The sequence below is a fragment of the Callorhinus ursinus genome, unplaced genomic scaffold, assembly GCF_003265705.2.
Source record: "Callorhinus ursinus isolate GAN/ISIS: 27379988/994484 unplaced genomic scaffold, GSC_fseal_2.0 scaffold108, whole genome shotgun sequence".
NCBI lineage: Eukaryota > Metazoa > Chordata > Mammalia > Carnivora > Otariidae > Callorhinus > Callorhinus ursinus.
The window spans coordinates 713,917-734,107 of record NW_027397170.1 but is presented as its reverse complement, the minus strand read 5'-3'; the positions used below and the strand labels follow the sequence as shown (position 1 = coordinate 734,107).

At 56.8% G+C, this 20,191-nt stretch overlaps 1 protein-coding gene and 1 long non-coding RNA gene across 3 annotated transcripts; one reads left to right on the top strand and one right to left on the bottom strand.

Annotated features, from left to right (window-relative positions):
* Positions 1-1,737: 1,737 nt before the first annotated feature.
* KCNH4 (potassium voltage-gated channel subfamily H member 4) lies at positions 1,738-19,536 on the top strand. Its single transcript, XM_025861837.2, is given in 18 exon segments — positions 1,738-2,119; positions 3,987-4,220; positions 4,525-4,671; positions 4,798-4,925; positions 5,753-5,803; positions 5,805-5,997; positions 6,322-6,479; positions 9,368-9,575; positions 10,623-10,817; positions 11,222-11,421; positions 12,967-13,216; positions 13,795-14,039; positions 14,690-14,728; positions 14,919-15,271; positions 15,557-15,663; positions 16,301-16,374; positions 17,595-18,301; positions 19,326-19,536. Coding segments are annotated over 17 exon segments (3,054 nt in total). The 5' UTR covers positions 1,738-2,043; the 3' UTR covers positions 17,991-18,301; positions 19,326-19,536.
* Positions 11,850-15,305, bottom strand: LOC112815622 (uncharacterized). 2 transcript variants are annotated; one of them, XR_012377103.1, is made up of 3 exons: positions 15,245-15,305; positions 14,449-14,632; positions 11,850-12,408 (listed from the first exon to the last, which is right to left on the bottom strand). It is a non-coding gene; the product is annotated as an uncharacterized lncRNA (long non-coding RNA). The 2 variants fall into 2 exon arrangements; XR_003206029.2 differs by having other exon boundaries at positions 15,261-15,300.
* Positions 19,537-20,191: the final 655 nt, after the last annotated feature.

Here is a 20,191-nt window from a genome sequence, read left to right as displayed (position 1 = left end):
AAGATTTTCCTGCAACTTTAGCTGAATGCACCCTCCACCCCCAATTCATACGTTGAAGTCCTAACCCCCAGGACTTCATAAAATGACCTTATGTAGAAATAGAGTCATTGTAAATGTAAATAAGATGAAGTCGTACTGGAGGAGAGTGGACCTCTAATCTGATATGACTAGTGTCCTTATAAAAAGGGGGAATTTGGACGCACAGAAACGCACACAGGGAAAAACCATGTGAACATAAAGACAGAGGTGGGGTGATGCATCTATAAGCCAAGGAACACCAAAGATTTTCAGTAACCCACCAGAAGCTAGAGGACAGGCATGGAACAGATTCTCCTTCACAGCCTTCCGAAGAAACCAACCCTATCTCCTCTTGATCTTGGACTTCTATCCTCCGGAACTGAGACAATAAATTTCTGTTGTTTAAGCCAGTTTGTGGTACTTTGTTTAATAGCCCCAGGAAACTAATAAAACACCAAAAGTAGAGACACATAAGGATGTGGCACTTTTAAGCAATCTAACAGCCTAGATAATACCCAGCTCAGACTCTGGGGGTGAGGATGAAGAGCACCAGCCTGAGATGAGTACCAGCCTATCTGCCCATTCTCACTGGCTTTAGCTGCTTCCTTCTGGGAAGCAGCCACCCTAAGCCACCACACTCATCTGCCCCTATAATTTTCTGCTTTTGTAGTGAAAATATCCCATGTCTGGTGTCATGTGGGTCCTTCTTGTTGCTGCACTGGTTCCATCTTGGAAAAGATGGAGACCAAAGACTGGACGCCTGGGGGGCTCAGTCGTTAAGCCTTTGCCTTCAGCTCGGGTCCTGATCCCAGGGTCCTGGGATCGAGTACCGCATCAGCTCCCTGCTCAATGGGGAGTCTGCTTCTCCCTCTGTCTCTGCCCCTCTTCCTGCTCATGCACTCTCTCTCTCTCTGTCAAATAAGTAAATAAAATCTTAAAAAAAAAAAAGACCGTCAGTACACCTTTGGAGATTTGCAAACTGACTCTGCCCACCTTGAAACTATCTTTCTTGTCCCCCAGCTTGCCTCCAGCCTCCTTCCCCACTTGAATGGCAGCAGAGAGAAGGAGGGTTAAAGCCAGACTACAGGAAGAGAGAAATTGCTCTCCAACACACTTACTGTGTACCAAAAACATGCATGATGCTATTAAATTCTCACAAACGCATGAGGTGAAAATTATTAGCTCCATTTTACAGATAAGGAAAGTGAGGCTTTAAGAGGCTAAGTCACACAATCAGTGAGCAGCAGAACTGGCATTCTACCCCATGGACTCCAAAGCTCTTTTCATTCACCCGGCTGCACTCTGAGGCAGAACTCGCTAGGGTGCCCTATCCAAAGTGAGGTACGATTGAGGGTTAAGCCATTCTAGAAGTTGAATTCCCAGCCTTCCTGCCGATCCTCCCACCAGCAAAACTAGTCTCTTTAACTCTTACTGTCACATACTGGAGCGCCGGAAACTGGGGTGCTGCGAAGCATCCCAACTCCAGCAGGCGGCACTGTGAACCAAACACCACTCCCAGCGTGGGCGGCGCGTGGGGAAACCCGCAGGGCGGAGCCACAAGGAGTCGCAAGGGAACCACGCGTGGGGGCGTGGCCACCCCGGGAAGAGGGCGTCTCTACTACTCAAGCCCCGCCCCACCCCTTGGGTCTCGGCTCCAGGTGGGCGTGTCCCGAATTCTCTCTGGGAAAGACACGCGTGGGCCGCTCCCCTCTGGGAGGAGGGCCGCGGAGAAGGGTGAGGGTGTCGCTGGCGGCCCCTCCCCGTGCGGGCCACGTGGCGGGCGCGGGCCGAGCCCGGGGGGAAAGAACTTGGCCCGTGGGGAGGTGGGGGGACCGAGGCGGCGCCAAGCTGAGCCGAGAGCTGCGGGGTTCAGAGCAGAGAGGCAGCAGCGGCGGCGGCGCCGAGAGGAGGGGAGGAGGCAGGCGGGCGCATGGGGCGCCCCGGCCCCGCCGGCAGCGCGCCCCCTCCCTCCCCGCCGCGCTGAACGCCCCCCAGCGCCGCGCCTCAAACCCCAGCCCCGAGGCCATGCCGGTCATGAAGGGGTTGCTGGCCCCGCAAAACACCTTTCTGGACACCATCGCCACCCGCTTCGACGGCACGCGTGAGTGGGGCGAGGCTGGGGCTGGGTGTTCGAGCTGGGGCCAAGTCGGCTTCGGCGCCGGCGCAGGTCTACTGGATGTGGTGAGACCCGAGGCCGCGAGAGTCGAGTTGACCGTCTAGGAACTCCCGAAGCCGCGGGAAAGGAACAGGACTGGGAGAACACGGCGAAGGGAGGCGGGAAAAGGGCCAAGAGTGCGGGGGGCCAAGGTTAGGGGTGTGACTGGAGTCAGGAAAGGCTCTTTGAGCCGCAAAACGGAGGAGAGGCCTTGGCAGCCGCCTGCTCCCAGGCAGAGCTCTGTTGGGAGCGTGTGTGGGGGTATTCGAGACGCAGAGGTGGGACGAAGTGGTCAGACGCTCAGGAGTCTACTTCTAGAAGGCTCCAGCATCTCCTTCCCCCAGAAAAAAAAAAAAAAGAAAGAAAAAGAAAAAAGAAAGAAAGAAAAAGATCAGACTTCAGCAGCACCTAGCTTGGATTAAGGTCACGCGCCCCCAAATCTTGGCGCGTTTGTGTCTGAGGGAGGTGAGGCAGGCGTAGGGGGGTGGTCCTGTGACGGAGGGAACTCTCTGCTCGCCCACCCCCAGTTTGGATTCCAGGTTCAGCACCTTGGACAGCCACACTCCTTTCCAGCCTCTTCTCCCGCCTTTCTCTTTTCCTACTTTGGGGCAGAGAGATCCCCCCCTGCCCCCTTCGGGCACCCTGACCAATATCTGGAAAGTGGGGGGAGCGATACCCGCGGGCGGAAACCGAGCCGCCGGAGCCCTAGCCGCCTCCCCACTCTCCCCCCACAGACACCTCCCTTGTTTCCATAGCTCCCATCACCGGGGCAACAGGCCCTGGGATGGAAGAAGGAGGCTGCTGCCCAGGGCCCAGAGCTTCCCAGGCACCTTCAGTCCCCATCAGCCTCTCCACCCCCACACACTCACCCCTCTTAGCTCCCAGCACTGGTTGTGTCTCAGGCCCCTTCCCTCAGCTGAGACTCTGCCCCTGGATGGCCCACAGAGCCCCCCTGTGGCTTCCACCCATTGGAGCCAGAGGAAGCCAACTCAGGTTCTGCTCCTGGGGTTGCTGGATTAAAAACTTCCTTGCCCAATATGCTGTCAGACTTTGAACACTGGGACAGACCCCCTGAAATTGCCTAAAGAGATGCTAAAAAGAAGACCTTTCCTGGAAGGCAGAGAATGAGGACTCTACTAATCACTGTCTCCCTCCCCCAACAGAGGAGATTTGTGAGTTTGTATAATATCCGTCTTCTGGTTTCCTATCAGTAAAATGGGTGTGATATCACCAGAATCTCTGCCCTGTCTACTCTCTAATAGGAGGACCAGATAGCGGCTATGCATGTGTTTTGAAAGCTGTGGGAACGTGGGGGAGTCGTTTTTAACTTCTCGGTATAGCACTTAGTATGTGCCAGGCTTTGTTCTCCCCAGGTAACTCACTTTCACAAACATGTCATGTGAGGAAGATATATTATGCCCCACTTTGCAGATAAGAAAGCGGAGGCACAAAAGAGCTCATTAACCCTTGTCCAAGGTTACAGTGGGAAAGTGGCAGAGGTGTCATGCTGGAGCCCATGCCCTTACTACTATAGCTCCCCTGTAATAGCTCACCAGCTTGAAGGCAGGGGGAAGGACCGCATGACCCAGAGGTCCCTGTCCTGGTTCTAGGCCATCCTTAAGTCTTTGTCCTTTTGCTCTATCTCTTCTTACTCTCATTTCAGAATAGTCCAAAGGGGATCCAGTAATCACATGGAAGCCTGGGAACCTTCTGGCTCTGTGACCTCTGACCACAGCTTGGGGGAGGTACTGCCCACCTTGAAGCTAAGCTCCCCTCCTGGCCTTGACCTAACCTTGACCTCTTCTTCCCACAGACAGCAACTTCCTGCTGGCCAACGCACAGGGCCCACGGGGCTTTCCCATTGTCTACTGCTCTGACGGATTCTGCGAGCTCACAGGCTACGGCCGCACTGAGGTCATGCAGAAAACCTGCAGCTGCCGTTTCCTCTATGGTCCAGAGACCAGTGAGCCAGCCCTGCAGAGGCTGCACAAGGCCCTGGAGGGCCATCAGGAGCACCGGACTGAAATCTGTTTCTACCGAAAGGATGGTAAGGGGGCCTGGCCCGCCCTGCAGGCCTGCACAGATCCTGGCCCATACGCAGAGTCCACCTGGCACGGTGAAAGCCTGAGTGCTGGTCCCCACACTGCCACAAGCTGACTATGACCCTGAGTGCATCCCTGATCCTCTCTAGGCCTTGCTTCTCCCATCGGGAAGGGAAGGAGTCAGCTGACATAATCTCTGGGGTTCTTTCCATCTCTAAACCTTTGCCAAGCCCAAGAACCTTGTGTGGTAAAGGGGACAGGGGTGCCGTGGGCTGCTCACCCTCTCCTTCTGTCTCTCCACATCTACAGGCTCGGCTTTTTGGTGCCTCTTGGACATGATGCCCATCAAGAATGAGATGGGAGAAGTCGTGCTTTTCCTCTTTTCCTTCAAGGACATCACTCAGAGTGGAGGCCCAGGACTTGGCTCCCCAGGAGGCCATGGGGACAGTAATCATGGTAACTGCTGGTCTGGGGAGGAAGCATGAATGGTCAGAGGTTCTTGCTGAAGGTCACACAAGACATCTCCTTACCTGGTCTCATGGGATGTGCCCCCACTTATCTCTGCACCCTTCTTCCCAACAGAAAACTCCCTTAGCAGGAGGGGAGCCGGCTCGAGACTCCGATCTGCCAGGAGGCAGAGCCGTACTGTCCTACACCGGCTGACTGGCCACTTTGGCCGCCGGCGCCAGGGAGGCATGAAGACCAATAATGTGAGTCCTGTCTCCACCCCAACATCTCCCAGCTGCGATTCTGAGGCGCCCTTGCTAATGTCTCCCTGCCTGTCTGATCTCCCTCCAGTGGCTTGTTCCTCTGTCCACCCATTTCTCATGGGCGACTCTTTGTTGTGTCCCATGTGCCTTCACATCTTCTTCCAACCCCATCTCCCTTGCTTCCTTATGATTGACATTACTTTACTCTGACAATGTCATAAGGGCAGGGATCTAGCAGCAATTATATCACCTACCTCTGAATGATAGTGTTACCTCATGGGGGGGGGGTGTGAAATCACAAACTATGGTTCTAGGGAGAAAGCCCCCATTAGGGTCCTGGTATCTAGCCCTAGGACCCTGATAAAGCCACGGGATCAATTCTCCAACCCTCTGTGTAGTTTGTGGGGGCTACAGGGAATGGGGTGTGCTGTGCCAGCCTCCCTTCATCTCTGGGATGTCCCCATCCCCCACAGGGACCCCAGATTCCAAGCAAAACTTGAGGGAGAAGTTAGTGACCCCTAGGTGAGGGGAGGTCTAAGGCATGTGCCTGATTTGTCATAATCTCCTTCTCAAGCAGGGTGAAGGTCAGGCCATATAAGTACCTCCCACAAAACATGATTGATCAAAAGGGGGCCCGAGCAGTAGACTGACAGAGGAAGGAAGTGTCAGGCGCCAGCCCCTGAACCCCCTTCCCACACCTTCTATCTCCTCTTGTGGTCATGCCTGCAGCGCCCACTCCCCCCTTCCCCCTCCCCTGCCTCTCCCTTCCCTAAGCTTTGGCTCCCCTTTCCCTTAAATGTCCCCAACCGCCACCCCTCTCCCCCTAGAACGTGTTTGAGCCAAAGCCATCAGTGCCCGAGTACAAGGTGGCCTCCGTGGGGGGGGTCCCGCTGCCTCCTCCTCCACTACAGCGTCCCCAAGGCCGTGTGGGATGGCCTTATCCTCCTCGCCACCTTCTACGTTGCGGTCACCGTCCCCTACAATGTCTGCTTCCTGGGCGATGATGACACCCCCATCACTTCCCGACACACCCTTGTCAGCGACATTGCCGTGGAGATGCTCTTCATCCTGGGTCAGACCCTCTGCCCCACATACCCTGGCGGGTGGGCTGGAGGGACCCACTCATCCAAGCTTCGCTCCATCCTGAGCCTGCAGGATCCAGGCATTCAGAGCCCAACCATTTCTGGGTCTTTAAGTCATAATGGTCCAAATGCCCTGAGCCCCAAGCCCTGCTGCCTTTAGACCACTCCTCCCTAAAGAGCAGCCAGAAGCCCAATCTGTCTTCCCCATTCCTGCCTCCAAACCCATTCTGGGTCTCAGGCTTATTCCCAGCTTGCTCAGTTCCTTGGTAAACCTAGTAACGAAACCCCCTAGTAACAGCCTCTTGCACCCCCAGATATCATCCTGAACTTCCGCACCACCTATGTGTCCCAGTCCGGCCAGGTGGTCTCTGCTCCTCGTTCCATTGGCCTTCACTACCTGGCCACCTGGTTCTTTGTTGACCTTATTGCTGCTCTGCCGTTTGACCTGCTTTATGTCTTCAACATCACCGTGGTGAGTGACCCCCGGCCCCCCCCGGCAGCCCAGCCTCCCAATTTCAGCGCAGCATCTCGCACTAAGGGAACCCCAACCCAGACTCAGCCCTTCCCATCCATCCATCTGCAAGTAGTCGTCAGGCCCCTGCTGTGGGCCGAGCCCCGTGCTAGCTGCTCAGAAGGAGCTGGGAGGGTCTGTGCTCTCGGGGAGCTCAGCTCACAATCACTGAGGGAAGCTGAAACAAATGAAAAGCTAACTAGGGCTACCAAGGCGGCGTTGGTCTGACGCCAAATGAGTGGTACTTTTCACATTTTTATTTAACAAACAACTGATGAGCATTTAGCTGTCTGCAAAGCACTGTGTGGAGCATGGTCACTGTGGGGGAAAGGGACAAGGATTCGGCCTCCAGGCAGCTAAGCTGGTGAGGGGGCAGGACTATTGGAGGGGGCAGCAGGAACAGAAGAGGTGAATGGAGAGGAAGATGGGGGCTGGGCACGGGGCTAGCTGATCTTGGAGTTCCAGGCAGGGAAGTGGGCATGCATGCAAATGATCTGATGATCTGAAATCTAGCCAGTGCCTGGGAGGCCAAGGCACCCCAGCTGGGACAAAAGCTCAGGTGGTCTGGGAAGAATTCTTGCAGGAGATAGAGCAGAGCTAGACCCTAGAACAGAAAGCAGGATTTCGCTGACAGGGGATGGGGAGAGAGCATCGGGGGGGAGCATAGTAAGCCAAGACATGGAGGTGGAGGCTGTGGGGTGGGTTTGGAGGCACAGAGTGCCAGGACCTGGGTCCTCCCATCTCTACGGGGACTGCCTGGAGGTGCCTTGGGTGGTCAGCTTTGCAGCCAGCCAGCAGATAGCAGGTGCTCTCTCAAGTCCAGGGTGAAGGAGTCCCACCCTGTGTCCCCAGACTCCCTTGGCTGTTGGGTGGGGAGGTGGAAAGAAGTTTCCCTGTGCGCTCCGCTCTCTGCCACACTCAGCTATAGCAGGAAACCACCTACACGCAGCCGGATTTAACTAGCCGCCGACGGGCTGTGGGCCTCTTCTCCTGCTCCTGGCTGCGCACACGGGTGTGCACGCTCCCACACACGTGCCTGTGTGTATGTCTGCCCTGAGCTCCGGCCACGCTGAGCAGAGCTACCCACCCCTCCCTGTGAGCGCACTCTCCCATCCCATGCCTCCCAGGCTGTGTCAGCAGGCAGACAGCTGTCCCTGGGGAGAGGGAGAGCTGCAGGGAGGCCCCTGTCCCTCCTCCCAGGTAGTCCTGCTCCTCTGGTACCTTCGGGGCCACCTTTCATTTACTAAGTCCTTTCACGCACATCATCTTATTTGAGTCTCACAGTAACCCCTCCGGGCAGATTCTCTTTTTCAGAGGTAGACGCAAAGGCTCAGAGAGGTTAAGCAGCTTGCCACAGGTCACAGAGCTAGAAGTAGCAGGCAGGAGATTGGAACCAGGTCTCCAGACTCCTAGTCTATCCCTCCTTCAACCACACCACCCTGCTTCCCAGGAACACAAGGCCCCCGAGTGGATGTGGTGGCACAAGGGGAGATGAGGAGCAGTGCTGGGCTGGAGGGAGGCAGAGCAAAGATAGAGGGTGAGTAGGCACAGAGAGAGCTGTGGACTGAAAGGAGCCAGGCCTGGGACATTCTGGTCCAAGGAGAAGGAGAGGAGGGACCCAAGAGAGTGAGGCACCGGGGCAGGTGACTAGAGGCAGCCCTGAAGGATTCAAGTCTGGAGGCAGAAGCTCTGGGAGCTGGGGGCAGGCGTTAAGCCCTGGAGACGGTCCATGTGGAGGAAGCAGGGCCACCTCCTTTCCAGCTCCTTTACCTAAAATTAGAGAAAAGGACAGGAGGTGGCTCAGGAGCTGTGTAGGGCCAAGACTATGGGGGATGCTGCTAGGGGCTTCTGGAAGGGCCTTCATACTAAGTTCCCTAGGCCCTGCCCCAGAGCCCCCAGCCCTGGCTTCCAAGCTACCCCTACCCAGAGTACCTGCTCCTCTTCTCTAAAATTCAGAAGGCTAATTGAAGCATTAATGACCACAGTGAAAACAGTCATAAGTGGTATTTTTGGTAACACTTACAGGATGCTTATGAGGTGCCACTAGCTCCATCAGCCCCCACCCAGCCCCACAGGGGCTAAGACCTCAAAGCCCAAAGCTGAGGCTCCCTCAATTCCTGGTCTCCTTCCCTCAACATTCCAGCATGCCCCTCTCATCTGCAGCTGACCCACCCTGGGAACAGCCCCTAACCTTCCCCAGTCCCCAGGCCTCTTGTCTGGTCCCACTCTCCCTTGCTTCTCTGTGTCTCGAGGGATGGCTCCCTTCACAGATGCTGTCATCGCCGACAACCAGCTCTCGCCCGCAGCTGATTGTGCCTAGGACTTTGGGGGTGTCAAGCAGGGACCAGAGATCACTCCCTACCTCTGACCAGGACTTGCTTTTTCACCAGCCTACGGTGCTAGGAGGCAGCACAGCACAAAATGGACTTGGGTAGCTGCTCAGAGGGAAGTCCCAGCTCCATCGTTTCCTCGGTGTGTGACCTTGAGCAAATCACTAGCCTCTCTGAGCCTTAGTTTACTCATCAGCAAACTGGGAACAGTGTTGATAATTGAACTGAAGGCGTGAGTTTTTTCATGAGGATTATAAATGCTTAGCCCAGTGCCTGATGCATAAAGCAAGTACTTATATAAGTAAGCCAGTCGTCGCGGAGCAAGTGTTAGCCTTTATTAGCTTTGGTATTATTCTCTCCCCGCTGCATTCCCTGGTCACCTTCTCAGGACAGCAGGGCCGTTGTTCCTGCTGCAGCTTCCCCTGGCTCTCGGGCATCTGGTGACAAGGCGCTGGGAGGGGTCCTGGGGGCTCCGAGGAGGTGTGCCCGCTGACAGCCTCCCCCGCCGCTCTCCCGCAGACTTCCCTGGTGCACCTGCTGAAGACCGTGAGGCTGCTGCGGCTGCTGCGGCTGCTGCAGAAGCTGGAGCGCTACTCACAGTGCAGCGCTGTGGTGCTCACGCTGCTCATGTCCGTCTTCGCACTCCTCGCCCACTGGATGGCCTGTGTCTGGTACGTCATCGGCCGCCGGGAGATGGACGCCAATGACCCGCTGCTCTGGGACATCGGTGAGCCAGGCTTCCACTGACACCCATCTCCCTGTCCTGTCCACACAGACCCCCAAGTGGATGCCTCCCCCGGCACCACCCCTACCAGCCCACGTTCTTCCCTCCATCCAACAAACGTGCATTGAGCTCCTTCCCGGTCAGGTGTGGGAGTACTGAGTTGAAGACCAGGGGTGGGACCGGGTGACCTCACAGCCTAGCAGGGGAGCCAGACCAGTGACAGGCAATCAAAACAGTACAGGAAACACTCTGATGGTGGGGAGGGTGTTTGGGGCAGAGGGAGCAGTACCCTGCCTGGACCCTGTCCGGGGCTCCGCACTGCCCTCAAAATCAGGTCCACACTTGGTCCACACCCTGCATAGCCCTGCAGGCTTCTCTCTCCCCACCTGGCTTCCCTTTCTCCCTTGCGCCCTCTGCTGCGGCCACACCGGCCTCCTTCCACCCCCTGGGCTGTACTGCTTTCTCACAATGGCCTTGAACATGTTTTCCTCTCAGGAATCCTCTCCTTTCCCTCCTTCCCCTAGCTGCCTTTTCTATTCCTTGCAATCTCCACTAAAACCCTCTGTCCTAAGGGAGCCCTTCGGGAACCATACCCCCCCCCCCCAACTGGGTTGGCTCTCCCTAACCCATTATGGCTCCTGGATGCCCTATACTTCCCTTTGAGTAGCTCACTGCCCACCTGCAATTTATTTCATGTGTCTTTCCCCTCCAGACTCTTAAGTTCCACCAGGGCAGGGAGAATGTCTGGCGGGTCAAGTGCCTGCACCCTGTACACAAGGGGTGCTCAATAAGCTATTAGAGAGCCCCCACTTCAAACAGTCAGCAGCTCAGCAGCTTAGCCTTGGTTACTGCAACTGTAACCAGTTCACTGTGGGGAGTCCCACGCCCAGGCTGCTCCTCACATTTCCTGTGCCTGCGGGTGCAAACCTCCCCTCGCCTCTGTAAATACTTGCCCAAGGTCAAGCGCAGGCAGCTCAGGGAAAGCCAGCTTCCCCCCCTCACCCCCCACCCGCCCAAGTGCAGCTGCTCCTTGCCTCCCTCACCCCCCAGGCTGGTTGCATGAGCTGGGCAAGCGGCTGGAGGAGCCCTACGTCAATGGCTCGGCGGGCGGCCCGTCGCGACGCAGCGCCTACATCGCTGCCCTCTACTTCACGCTGAGCAGCCTCACCAGCGTGGGCTTCGGCAACGTGTGTGCCAACACCGACGCGGAGAAGATCTTCTCCATCTGCACCATGCTCATAGGCGGTGAGGCCGGGCCTGCCAAGCCCCGGGGTGGCCCTGCTAAGCCCAGCGTGCAGCTGGGGAAACGGGCTCAGAGAAGGCAAGCTGTCCACCCACGTCCAGACAGTCGTGCATTCATTCATTCATAGCCGTTTCCTCAGCACCTACTACATGCTGGCCCTGGGGGGCATGCCACACAAAAGGCGTAGCCTCTTGCAAAGGGGATGGGAAGCCCAAGTTCATGACCTAGTGTGGGGGGGGGAGGGGCAGGAGAGGAGCATCAGGTCTGGCCCCTCCCTGCCCCCCCAACCCAAGCCTACTGGCTCTCCTGCCCCTCCTTCCCCGGGAACCCAGAGCCGCGGAGGGCGCGGGAGGAGGCGGGGGGGGGGGGGCCGCCCCTCACGGGCTGCCCGCTGCCGCCGCTGCAGCGCTGATGCACGCCGTGGTGTTCGGGAACGTGACGGCCATCATCCAGCGCATGTACTCGCGCCGCTCGCTCTACCACAGCCGCATGAAGGACCTCAAGGACTTCATCCGCGTGCACCGCCTGCCGCGGCCGCTCAAGCAGCGCATGCTCGAGTCCTTCCAGACCACGTGGGCCGTCAACAGCGGCATCGACGCCAACGAGGTAGTGCGCGGGGCTCCCGCGGTGGGGAAGGAGTGGCGGCCGGCGGGGTCCCGGGAGGCGAGGGGCGGCTCGCGGGGGCCCGCACCCACCCAAATCCACATCCCTTCCCCTTTGCGCTAGAATACGGGAGCTGAAAGGGAGCTCAGGCCTCAGCTAATGCCATCCTCCCCTCAGCCCGCATTTCCTGAGCACTTGCTTTGGGCCAGCCTCTGTGCTGGACACAGGGAGTTCAGAGATGATGACACTCAGCCCTTGTCCTCAGGGAGACACCAGCTGGGTGAGGGAGGCGGGCAGGTAAAAAAAAAATTACGCAGTGATTGGGGCTCTGCTGGAGGGAGGCCTGGAGGAGTCAAGGAAGGTGGCACAGAAGAGGGGACGTTGTGAAGGGCAAGAGGGAAATCAGCCTGCTACCAGAGGCCATTCCAGGCAGAAAGAGCATTAGGAACAGAGGTCCGGAAACGTTGACGTAAAAGAGCAGGGCGAGTTCAGGGAACTGAAAGTCTTTCAGTGAGCCTTCAGGAATGGGTGTGTGAGTGCTGTGGAGGGAGGAGGGAGACAGGAGTGCAAGAGACAGGGCTGGGGAGGCGGGCCAGCTCAGCTCATGGACGGTCTTGAATTTAGATTTTATCCTGCAAAACTTTTAGGCTGGTGAGTGGCCTGGGGCTCTAGGAGGTGTTTCTAAGAATAAGAGCCATGGGACCCGGTGCTCAGCTGGTTGCAGGAGAGGAGCTCAGAATGAGTCCCACGGTTCCTGGTTTGGGCAAAGGGGTGTGATGGAGGCATCGCAGGAGGAAAGTTGGACTTCGGGGTGAAAATGACCAGGATGAGGGTGTAGTGCTCGTGGGAGATCCAGGTGGAAGCTGCTCCATGGGTAGATGAAAACACAGGTCTAGATCCATGTGCAGGACTCCGGGCTCACCAGGAGTAGGGAAGTCATGGAGCTGGTTGCCATGATGCAGGAAGAGTATGGAAAGTTACAAGAGGAGCCTGGGGAGGAAAGGGGGAGAGGGAGAGGTGAGCAAGCCAGGGTGGTCTAGGGGCTCCATAAGATGAGGGTGGCTCTGTGAACGTTAAGTTTGGTTGCTTGAAAGTCACTGGTAATGTTCAAGGCCTAGTGTAACCCTGCATCTTTCCAGATGAGGATACAGAGGCCCAGAGAAAGCAAATGGATTGCCCAAGGTCCACAGGGATTTAGGGGCAGAGCTGACTTCTAGTTTCCTGCCTCTTGCTTGAAAGGCTGACCCACCAGGGCTGGTCCTTGTGTGGGGTTGAGCAACCAGGACATGTGAGTGACCACTGCACATGGTCATGGGCAGTGGACAGACAAGAAGAGACCTAGTCTCTACTCCAGAACTTGGGTTGGGAGGTCCACACACAAGCAAAATTGAGGTTTGACACACACGGGTCTTCCTGAAGGTCAGAAAGGGGTCACTTCGAAACAAAGGGCAAGTTGGAGCTCTCCCCTTGGAGACAGCTCAGCACATTTGTAGAACTCAAGTAGCAGCTGTAGGGGGACGGCTAGAATGACCTATGCCCCTTATGCAGTTACTGCGTGACTTCCCAGACGAGCTGAGAGCTGACATCGCTATGCACCTGAATCGGGAGATCCTGCAGCTGCCGCTGTTTGGAGCGGCGAGCAGGGGCTGCCTGCGGGCCCTCTCCCTGCACATCAAGACCTCGTTCTGCGCTCCAGGCGAGTACCTGTTGCGCCGTGGGGATGCCCTGCAGGCACACTACTACGTCTGCTCCGGCTCGCTTGAGGTGCTTCGAGACAACATGGTGCTGGCCATCCTGGGTGAGGATCCCACCACCACCTACTATCTACCCCGGAACCTTGCCCCAGAGGCCTTCAGTGTGGCCAGGAATCTAGGGACTGGGTTACGCCTAGTGGATATGTGGAATTCCTGCTGAGGAGTCCTCTTTCCTGGTCCCTTCACCCTACTACCATCCCCTTTCCACCATACCCTCGGACCCTCCCCTAATCCCATTGACCATCACCCCTCCCCCAGTGACTCTCCCCCAACTCAATTGGTCCTTTCCCACTGCACCATCTCCCAACTCCATTGACCCTTCCCATTGACCCTCAACTCCATTGACCTTTATCCTTTAACTGATCCCTCTGGCCATTCTTTACTGATCACCCAATTCCATTGGTTTTACTGACATCCCCCATTCCCTGTCTCCCAACTTCATCTGTCATTCTCACTGACTTTTTCCCAACGCCATTGATTATTTCCACCAGTCCTATTGATTGGTCCATCTTCGACCACACTCCAAGCACACTGACCGCCCGTCAAATCCATTGACCGCCTCTCACTTGATACCCTTGTGGTCCCTCTGCCCCAGCTGACTGTCCGCATCCCTTACCCACAGGGAAGGGGGACCTGATTGGGGCAGATATCCCTGAGCCGGGGCAGGAGCCTGGGTCCGGGGCAGGCCCAGGCTGCGTGCTGAAGACCAGCGCTGACGTGAAGGCACTGACCTACTGTGGCCTGCAGCAGCTGAGCAGCCGAGGGCTGGCTGAGGTCCTGAGGCTCTATCCTGAGTACGGGGCTGCCTTCCGGGCTGGCCTGCCCCGGGACCTCACCTTCAACCTGCGCCAGGGCTCTGACACCAATGTATGTAGACCCCCTATGGCCTCCATCTCCTCTAAGGTCCCCTCCTTCAGAGCAGAACCACCCCCCCCGCCCCCGCAGCCTGAGAGAGAGCCTCACGCATCTCCTTCCACCCTGACAAAATCGTTTCTCAATCCCAGGCACCCCCTTCCATTGTCCCTTCCATGCTTGACATCTTCCATCCCTACCTGACCCTTCTCCATTGGCCATCACCCAACCCCATGGACCATCTCTCACCACTTGTACTTCCAACTCCTCTGACCCATCATGTCCTGTCAGCCACCCCTCAGCCTCACTCCAGACTCCTCAGAGGGCCCTCACTTTGGAAACAGTCCCCCTCGTGGGCTCCTCCTCTGTCAGGTCTCTCTCCGAACTGGGGCATCATGCCCTGGGTTTCCTCTTCTGCGCTCACCAAATATGTCCTGAGCCCATTTTGGCTTAGACTCTGGGCCTTTGTCTTTCACTGCTTTTCGGATTGACTTTGCCACTCAGATGTCTCTGAGTTGGAGGTGGAGTTGGAGGGATCTCTGACTCAGTTCCACAGAAAGGACCCCATTCTCAAAGCCCACAGCTTTGGTGGGTAGGACTAGGAAGTGCTGCAGCAGGGGAGGGGGGAGGTGTGAGTCACCTCGAACCCCCCTGTGTCCCCACAGGGCCTCAGCCGCTTTTCCCGGTCTCCTCGCCTTTCCCAGGTAACACCACCTTCCTGGGTAGGGTTGAGGTTACATGGGGGAGAGTCTGGGAGCTGGGGGCACCTTTCCTTGGCTCCTTTGCTGTGGGAGAAGGGAGGGGGATGGCGAGCAGCATCTGCCAGTGAAGGCTGTAGCTGAATGAAGGGGCCTATTGTTCACTGTCCTGACATCAGCCGCCCTCTGCCCACAGCCCCGCTCGGAAAGCCTCGGCTCCTCCTCAGACAAGACCCTGCCATCCATCACAGAGGCTGAGACTGGGGTGGAGTCTGGGGGTGGTTCTAGGCCCCGCCGGCCCCTCCTGCTGCCCAACCTCAGCCCAGCACGACCCCGGGGCTCCCTGGTCAGCCTCTTGGGCGAGGAGCTGCCCCCATTCTCAGCCCTTGTCTCCTCCCCTTCCCTGTCCCCAACCCCTTCCCCTGCCTTGGCTGGCCGGGGTCACAGCCCCTCCCCTCATGGCCCCCCCAGGGGCTCTGCTGCCTGGAAGCTCCCCCAGCTTCTCATTCCCCCACTGGGAACCTTTGGACCTCCGGACCTCAGTCCCCGGTGAGACGCCAGCCTCCCCTGCCTTCCCCATACCCCTGCTGGCTTCTAGAACCTTCTCTGGGCTCTGTCCCCAGCATTCCAACCAGTGCTCATCCAGTGCCCATCCTGTCTCTGCCCCATCTGCCCATCCGCCCTTCCTGATCCACCACACTTGCAACCCCACCCCTCTTTGACCGCCGCTCCTCCCCATCTCCCTGGCACTGCTGTCCCCGGTTACCCTCTGCCTGCTCTGCTCTGGCCCTTGCCCTCTCCCCATGGGACTGATGATCACTGCCCCCATCCCAGGATAGTGGATGGCATCGAGGACTCTGGCAGCACAGCGGAGGCCCCTACATTTCGATTCAGCAGGAGGCCTGAGCACCCTAGGCCCTGCTCACAGGCCCCTCCTTCAGGTAAGGGCCAGCCACAGACTTCACCTCTCAGCCATCCATTCATGTGCCATCCACCCATCCCTTCAGCCGTCCATTCCACATGTAGTAAGGGCTGACCACGTGCTGGGCTCTGTGCTGGGCGTACACAGATAACCCGGACCTGGCCTACATCCTTAGTGAGCTCCCAATCCAGCGGGGGACACAACTGTGTCCTGGGATAAATGATTCCAGAACAGGGTGTTAAGTACCATGACCGAGACAGGAACAAGGCTTTGAGGTACAAGAGGAGGGCACCCCTAACTCTCCTTCTTAGAGGAGGGGACACTTGTGCTGGGTCCTAAAGGCTGGGCAGGAGTTTGAGGGGTGGAGCAAGCAGTTGCTGGAAGCCATAAAGGCAGGAGAGAAGAGCATATTTTGTTCAGGCGCTAAAGAGAAGCTTCTGCGTATAGAGCTGGGGCAGCGGTAGAGGGAAGGGGGCAGGGAAAGTTATAGGGCCTTGAAACCGGCTTGAAGAGTCTGGGTTTCCCATCACCCTGATCCCAGAGCTCCCTCTCCCCTTGTTCTCTGCCTGCCCAGCAACAGGAGGGGACCCAGACCAGGCTGGGGACTCCTGCCCCCCACATTCACCCTGCATCCCTTCACCCCATTCTGCCTGCAGGGACCAGGCCCAGCCAGGAACTGGCCACGGAGGCTGAGGAGATGAAGGAAAAGGTCTGCAGGCTGAACCAGGAGGTGGGTGGGGGCTGGCTCCTCCCCTCCAACCTTGGAAAATACCATCTTGGGAGATGTGCCTCATAGAAGAGCATTTCAGGGTTTAGACCCAGAGTCCTGAGTTCACATACTCACACTAGCTGGGTGACCTTGCGCAAGTCCCACAACGACCCTGAACTTCAATTTCCTCGTTTAAAAATGGGGAAAAGAATATGTTTTTTGCCAGAGTCGTTGAGGATGAGGTAAGAGCACACCCATGCCTGGCCAGTCCCTGGCCCACTGTAAGCACTCAGTGACCCCTTCTGCTCCTTCCCAGCTGCTTCAGGTCCTCCCGCCTGTGAAGAGCGCCTCTCCTCCCTCCACCACCGTCGGGTTCTCTCCTTTAGGGACCTGCCCCCTACCAAGTCCTTTTCTTCACCCCAGCCCTGGGAAGTGGATGCTCAGCGAACGTAGGGGGCAGAGGACGGGGCGGGGGGAGGCCTTCAGCCCTGGGAGAGCTGGATCCTAGTGTCTGAACCCTGGTCAGGAAGAGCCCAGATCTTATATGGCAAGGCTCTGCCTGTGCCTCCTCCCCGGGGATCTCTGAGCTGTCACCAGGGCACTTTGTCAAGCCCAGCCCTTTGGGAGTGGGCCTTCCCTGGGTTTTGATAAACATCGGAGGCATCCCAGGAGGGCAGCCCCTGGGCTGGGTGGGCCTTGGGGATGGGGGCAGGACCAGGCCCCAGTTTAGCCATCTGGAGGGCCAGTCCCACTTGGGTCACAGTTCTAGGCTTGGTGATTCCCACACTTGAGTGTCTGCCGGCACCATTAAGATGGGGACTCCTGAGCCTCACCCAATTTGGAATGTCTGGGGTGGGGCCCAGGAATCAGCATTTTGACAAGTTTCTCAGTTGATTCTGTACTCCCTGAAATTTGCAAAGCCCTGAATAGACACACTTGAGCGTGTGTGTTGGGATCACCTGAGAATAAGCCTGGGTCTGTCACCTCCAGCTGTGTGGCCTCTTCGAGGCCCATTTTTCTGCCTCTTATAAAAGTTGGGGGGGAGGGTGTTGCAATAGTCACAGTCCCAAATCCTTTCTGGAAAGAGGCTGAGTGTTTACATCTTGACAAAGATAACTCCTGCCCTGCCCTGCCTTTTTCTCAGGCTGGGAAAGAGTTTTGTAAAGCGTGTATGGGGGGTGCATCTAGGAGAGTGGTAGTTGTTGTGACACCTGGGGAACAATTTGTTATGTTTTCAACAGATCTCCCATCTCAATCAGGAAGTGTCTCAGCTGAGCCGGGAGCTTCGACATATCATGGGCCTGCTACAGGCCAGGCTGGGTCCCCCGGGCCACGCAGTAGCCTCGGCTCGGCCCCCAGACCCTCCTGGTCCCCAGCTGAGGCCTCCATGCATCTCTCCCTGTCTATCTGGACCACTGCCTAGCCTCCAGGATACTACTCTCGCTGAGGTCCACTGCCCGGCCAGTGTGGGGACAGCAGAGATGGGGGCCACACCCCCCAACCTGAGACCCTCCGTGCTATCCCCCTATCCCTCAGAGCCTGAGTCTCTGGGACCCTCCCCAGTGCCAGAGACCTCACCTCCAACCCCAAGCCTCATGCGGCAGAGCTTTCGGTCCAGGCCAGACACGTTCCACTGACCCAGGCCCTGGGCCCAGGCCTGTCTGGGGTGGGCACTGCTGCCTGCTCTCCAGGGAGGGGCTGGGCCCCTTGGCCTCCTGCCTTGGGTCAGCAGCCACTAGCTGGTCTGGTTGGCTCTGCATTCTCTGGACTTTTTTACAAAGCCTGGTCACTTCTGACCCTGTTCCCTTTTCTAAACCTTCCCCTGTCCTTCCCCTCTGTGAGGGGAGCCACCTGAGGCTGTGGAACCCAAAAGGCATGAGATGGAATGCAGTGCCGATTAGGCCGGGCGGATGACATGTCCTGCTTTCTCCCCAGGACCCGGAGGCAGGTAGATATGGCGGAGCAACCGGGGGCTAGGGGAGGGTCCCAGATCCAGTGCAGGAAGTGAAGGCAGAGGCAAGAGCAGGCAAGATCTTGGTGTCTAAGACAAGAGGGACAAATTGCAGATTCCACTGCACAGATAGCTTCGTGATATCGTGAGGCCTTCTGTCCCAGCCCCCCGTCCCCCGGGCTCTGCTGGAGACCTTGGAAGCAATGTCATCTTGAGAGGGATGAGGTTTGAGACGGCTGGCATCTGAGCACCCCAAGACTCCTTAGACCTCCCACTACCAGCCTGGGCTGGAGGGGCTCACCTCATCTCTCAGCCCACACAGGAAACAGATGATGACCCCCCAGATATGTATTCTTCTGTTCTCATGGCTTTTTCTTTTTTTTCAAAATATGAATGAGTTGCCAGCACTAAAAATCAGGAGAGTTCACATAAATATCCAGATATTCCAGCTTCTCTAAAAAAAACTATATATATATATATATATATATATATATATATATATATATATATATATGGGGAGTTCTGGCAATCCTGGGCCAACATTCCACCTGGCAATAATCAACATGGTGTTGAGTGGCCACCATCCTCTTGCGATGGGGCCTCTTGAGATCATCTCCTGACACTGAGCTAGCTTTTCTCATTTGAATTCTTTGGTCTCTGTAGGTATTTGGGTTTGCATTTCCTGCCTTAGAGTGTCCTCCCAGGTTCCTCTGTTCCAGCGGGTGCTTTTTGGGCCCAGCAATGTTTGTTTGTTTTTTTTTAAGATTTTTAAATTTATTTATTTGACAGAGAGAGAGACAGCGAGAGAAAGAACACAAGAGGGGGAGCGGGAGAGGGAGAAGCAGGCTTCCCACCGAGCAGGGAGCCCGATGCGGGGCTCGATCCCAGGACCCTGGGATCATGACCCCAGCCAAAGGCAGACGCCCAATGACTGAGCCACCCAGGCGCCCCGGACCCAGCAATGTCTATTTCTATACCTGCGCCTGGGCCTCTCAACATCTCTGTTTCTGTCTTTCTGCAGGCTGTCCCTGAAGGTGGTCTCTTCTGCTGCCAGCAACTTGAAACAGTCCCCACAGCACTCTCTATCCCTCCCCCTGCACCAGACCTCAGTCAAGCCTGTTCTTCCCACATCCAACTAGGTCTCACTCAGGGCCCTGACTTCTCACAAACCCACCCTGGTCTCCAGCTCTCCCTTACCACCCAACACCCAGGGCTCACTTTTGGATAGGAAATAAACGCTTTATTTTTGTAGTTGTTGGCTCTGGATGTTTCTGGGGGTTGGTCTGAGAGCCCCAGGACTTTGGAGGAGCCTACAGGGCAGTCACTCCCCACCACACCCCAGGGCCCTGTTGTCTCTAGGAAGGGCAAAGGCACCAAGCAATCCACTTGGCACCACATTCCTGCTACGAGAGGCCCCAGGGATGAGGTAGAAACCTTAATGAGTCACTGTGGGCCCATTATTCCCCGTCCTCCCCTGAACCCATCACAGCCTCAGATTCAGACACAGTATGTGAGAGGGACAGAGTCCCGGCTCAGGCCCACCTCCAGCCCATGGGACTCCCCACTGATCCTGTATAATTGATCCTATAACTGTTGCAGGCCAGGCACAGCAGGGGCTGGGGAAAAAGCTTTTCACCAGCCAAAAACCTGCTAGGAATTCCATTCAGCCCTGTCTCCTTTGCTCTCCTAAGTCTCTCTTCCCTCTTAGCTTTCACTTCTCAGATGATCACTGTAGGGGTGCAGGGGTGGGGAGATGGGGGTTACAGATAGAAGCACCCTGGTGACCAGATGGAACTAGGTATGGGCAGTTTTATGGCAGGCTGTCCCAGACAGGTTGATTCTCCAGCTCAGGCTCCAAAGTATGATTGTTGTTAGTGGGTGTCACAG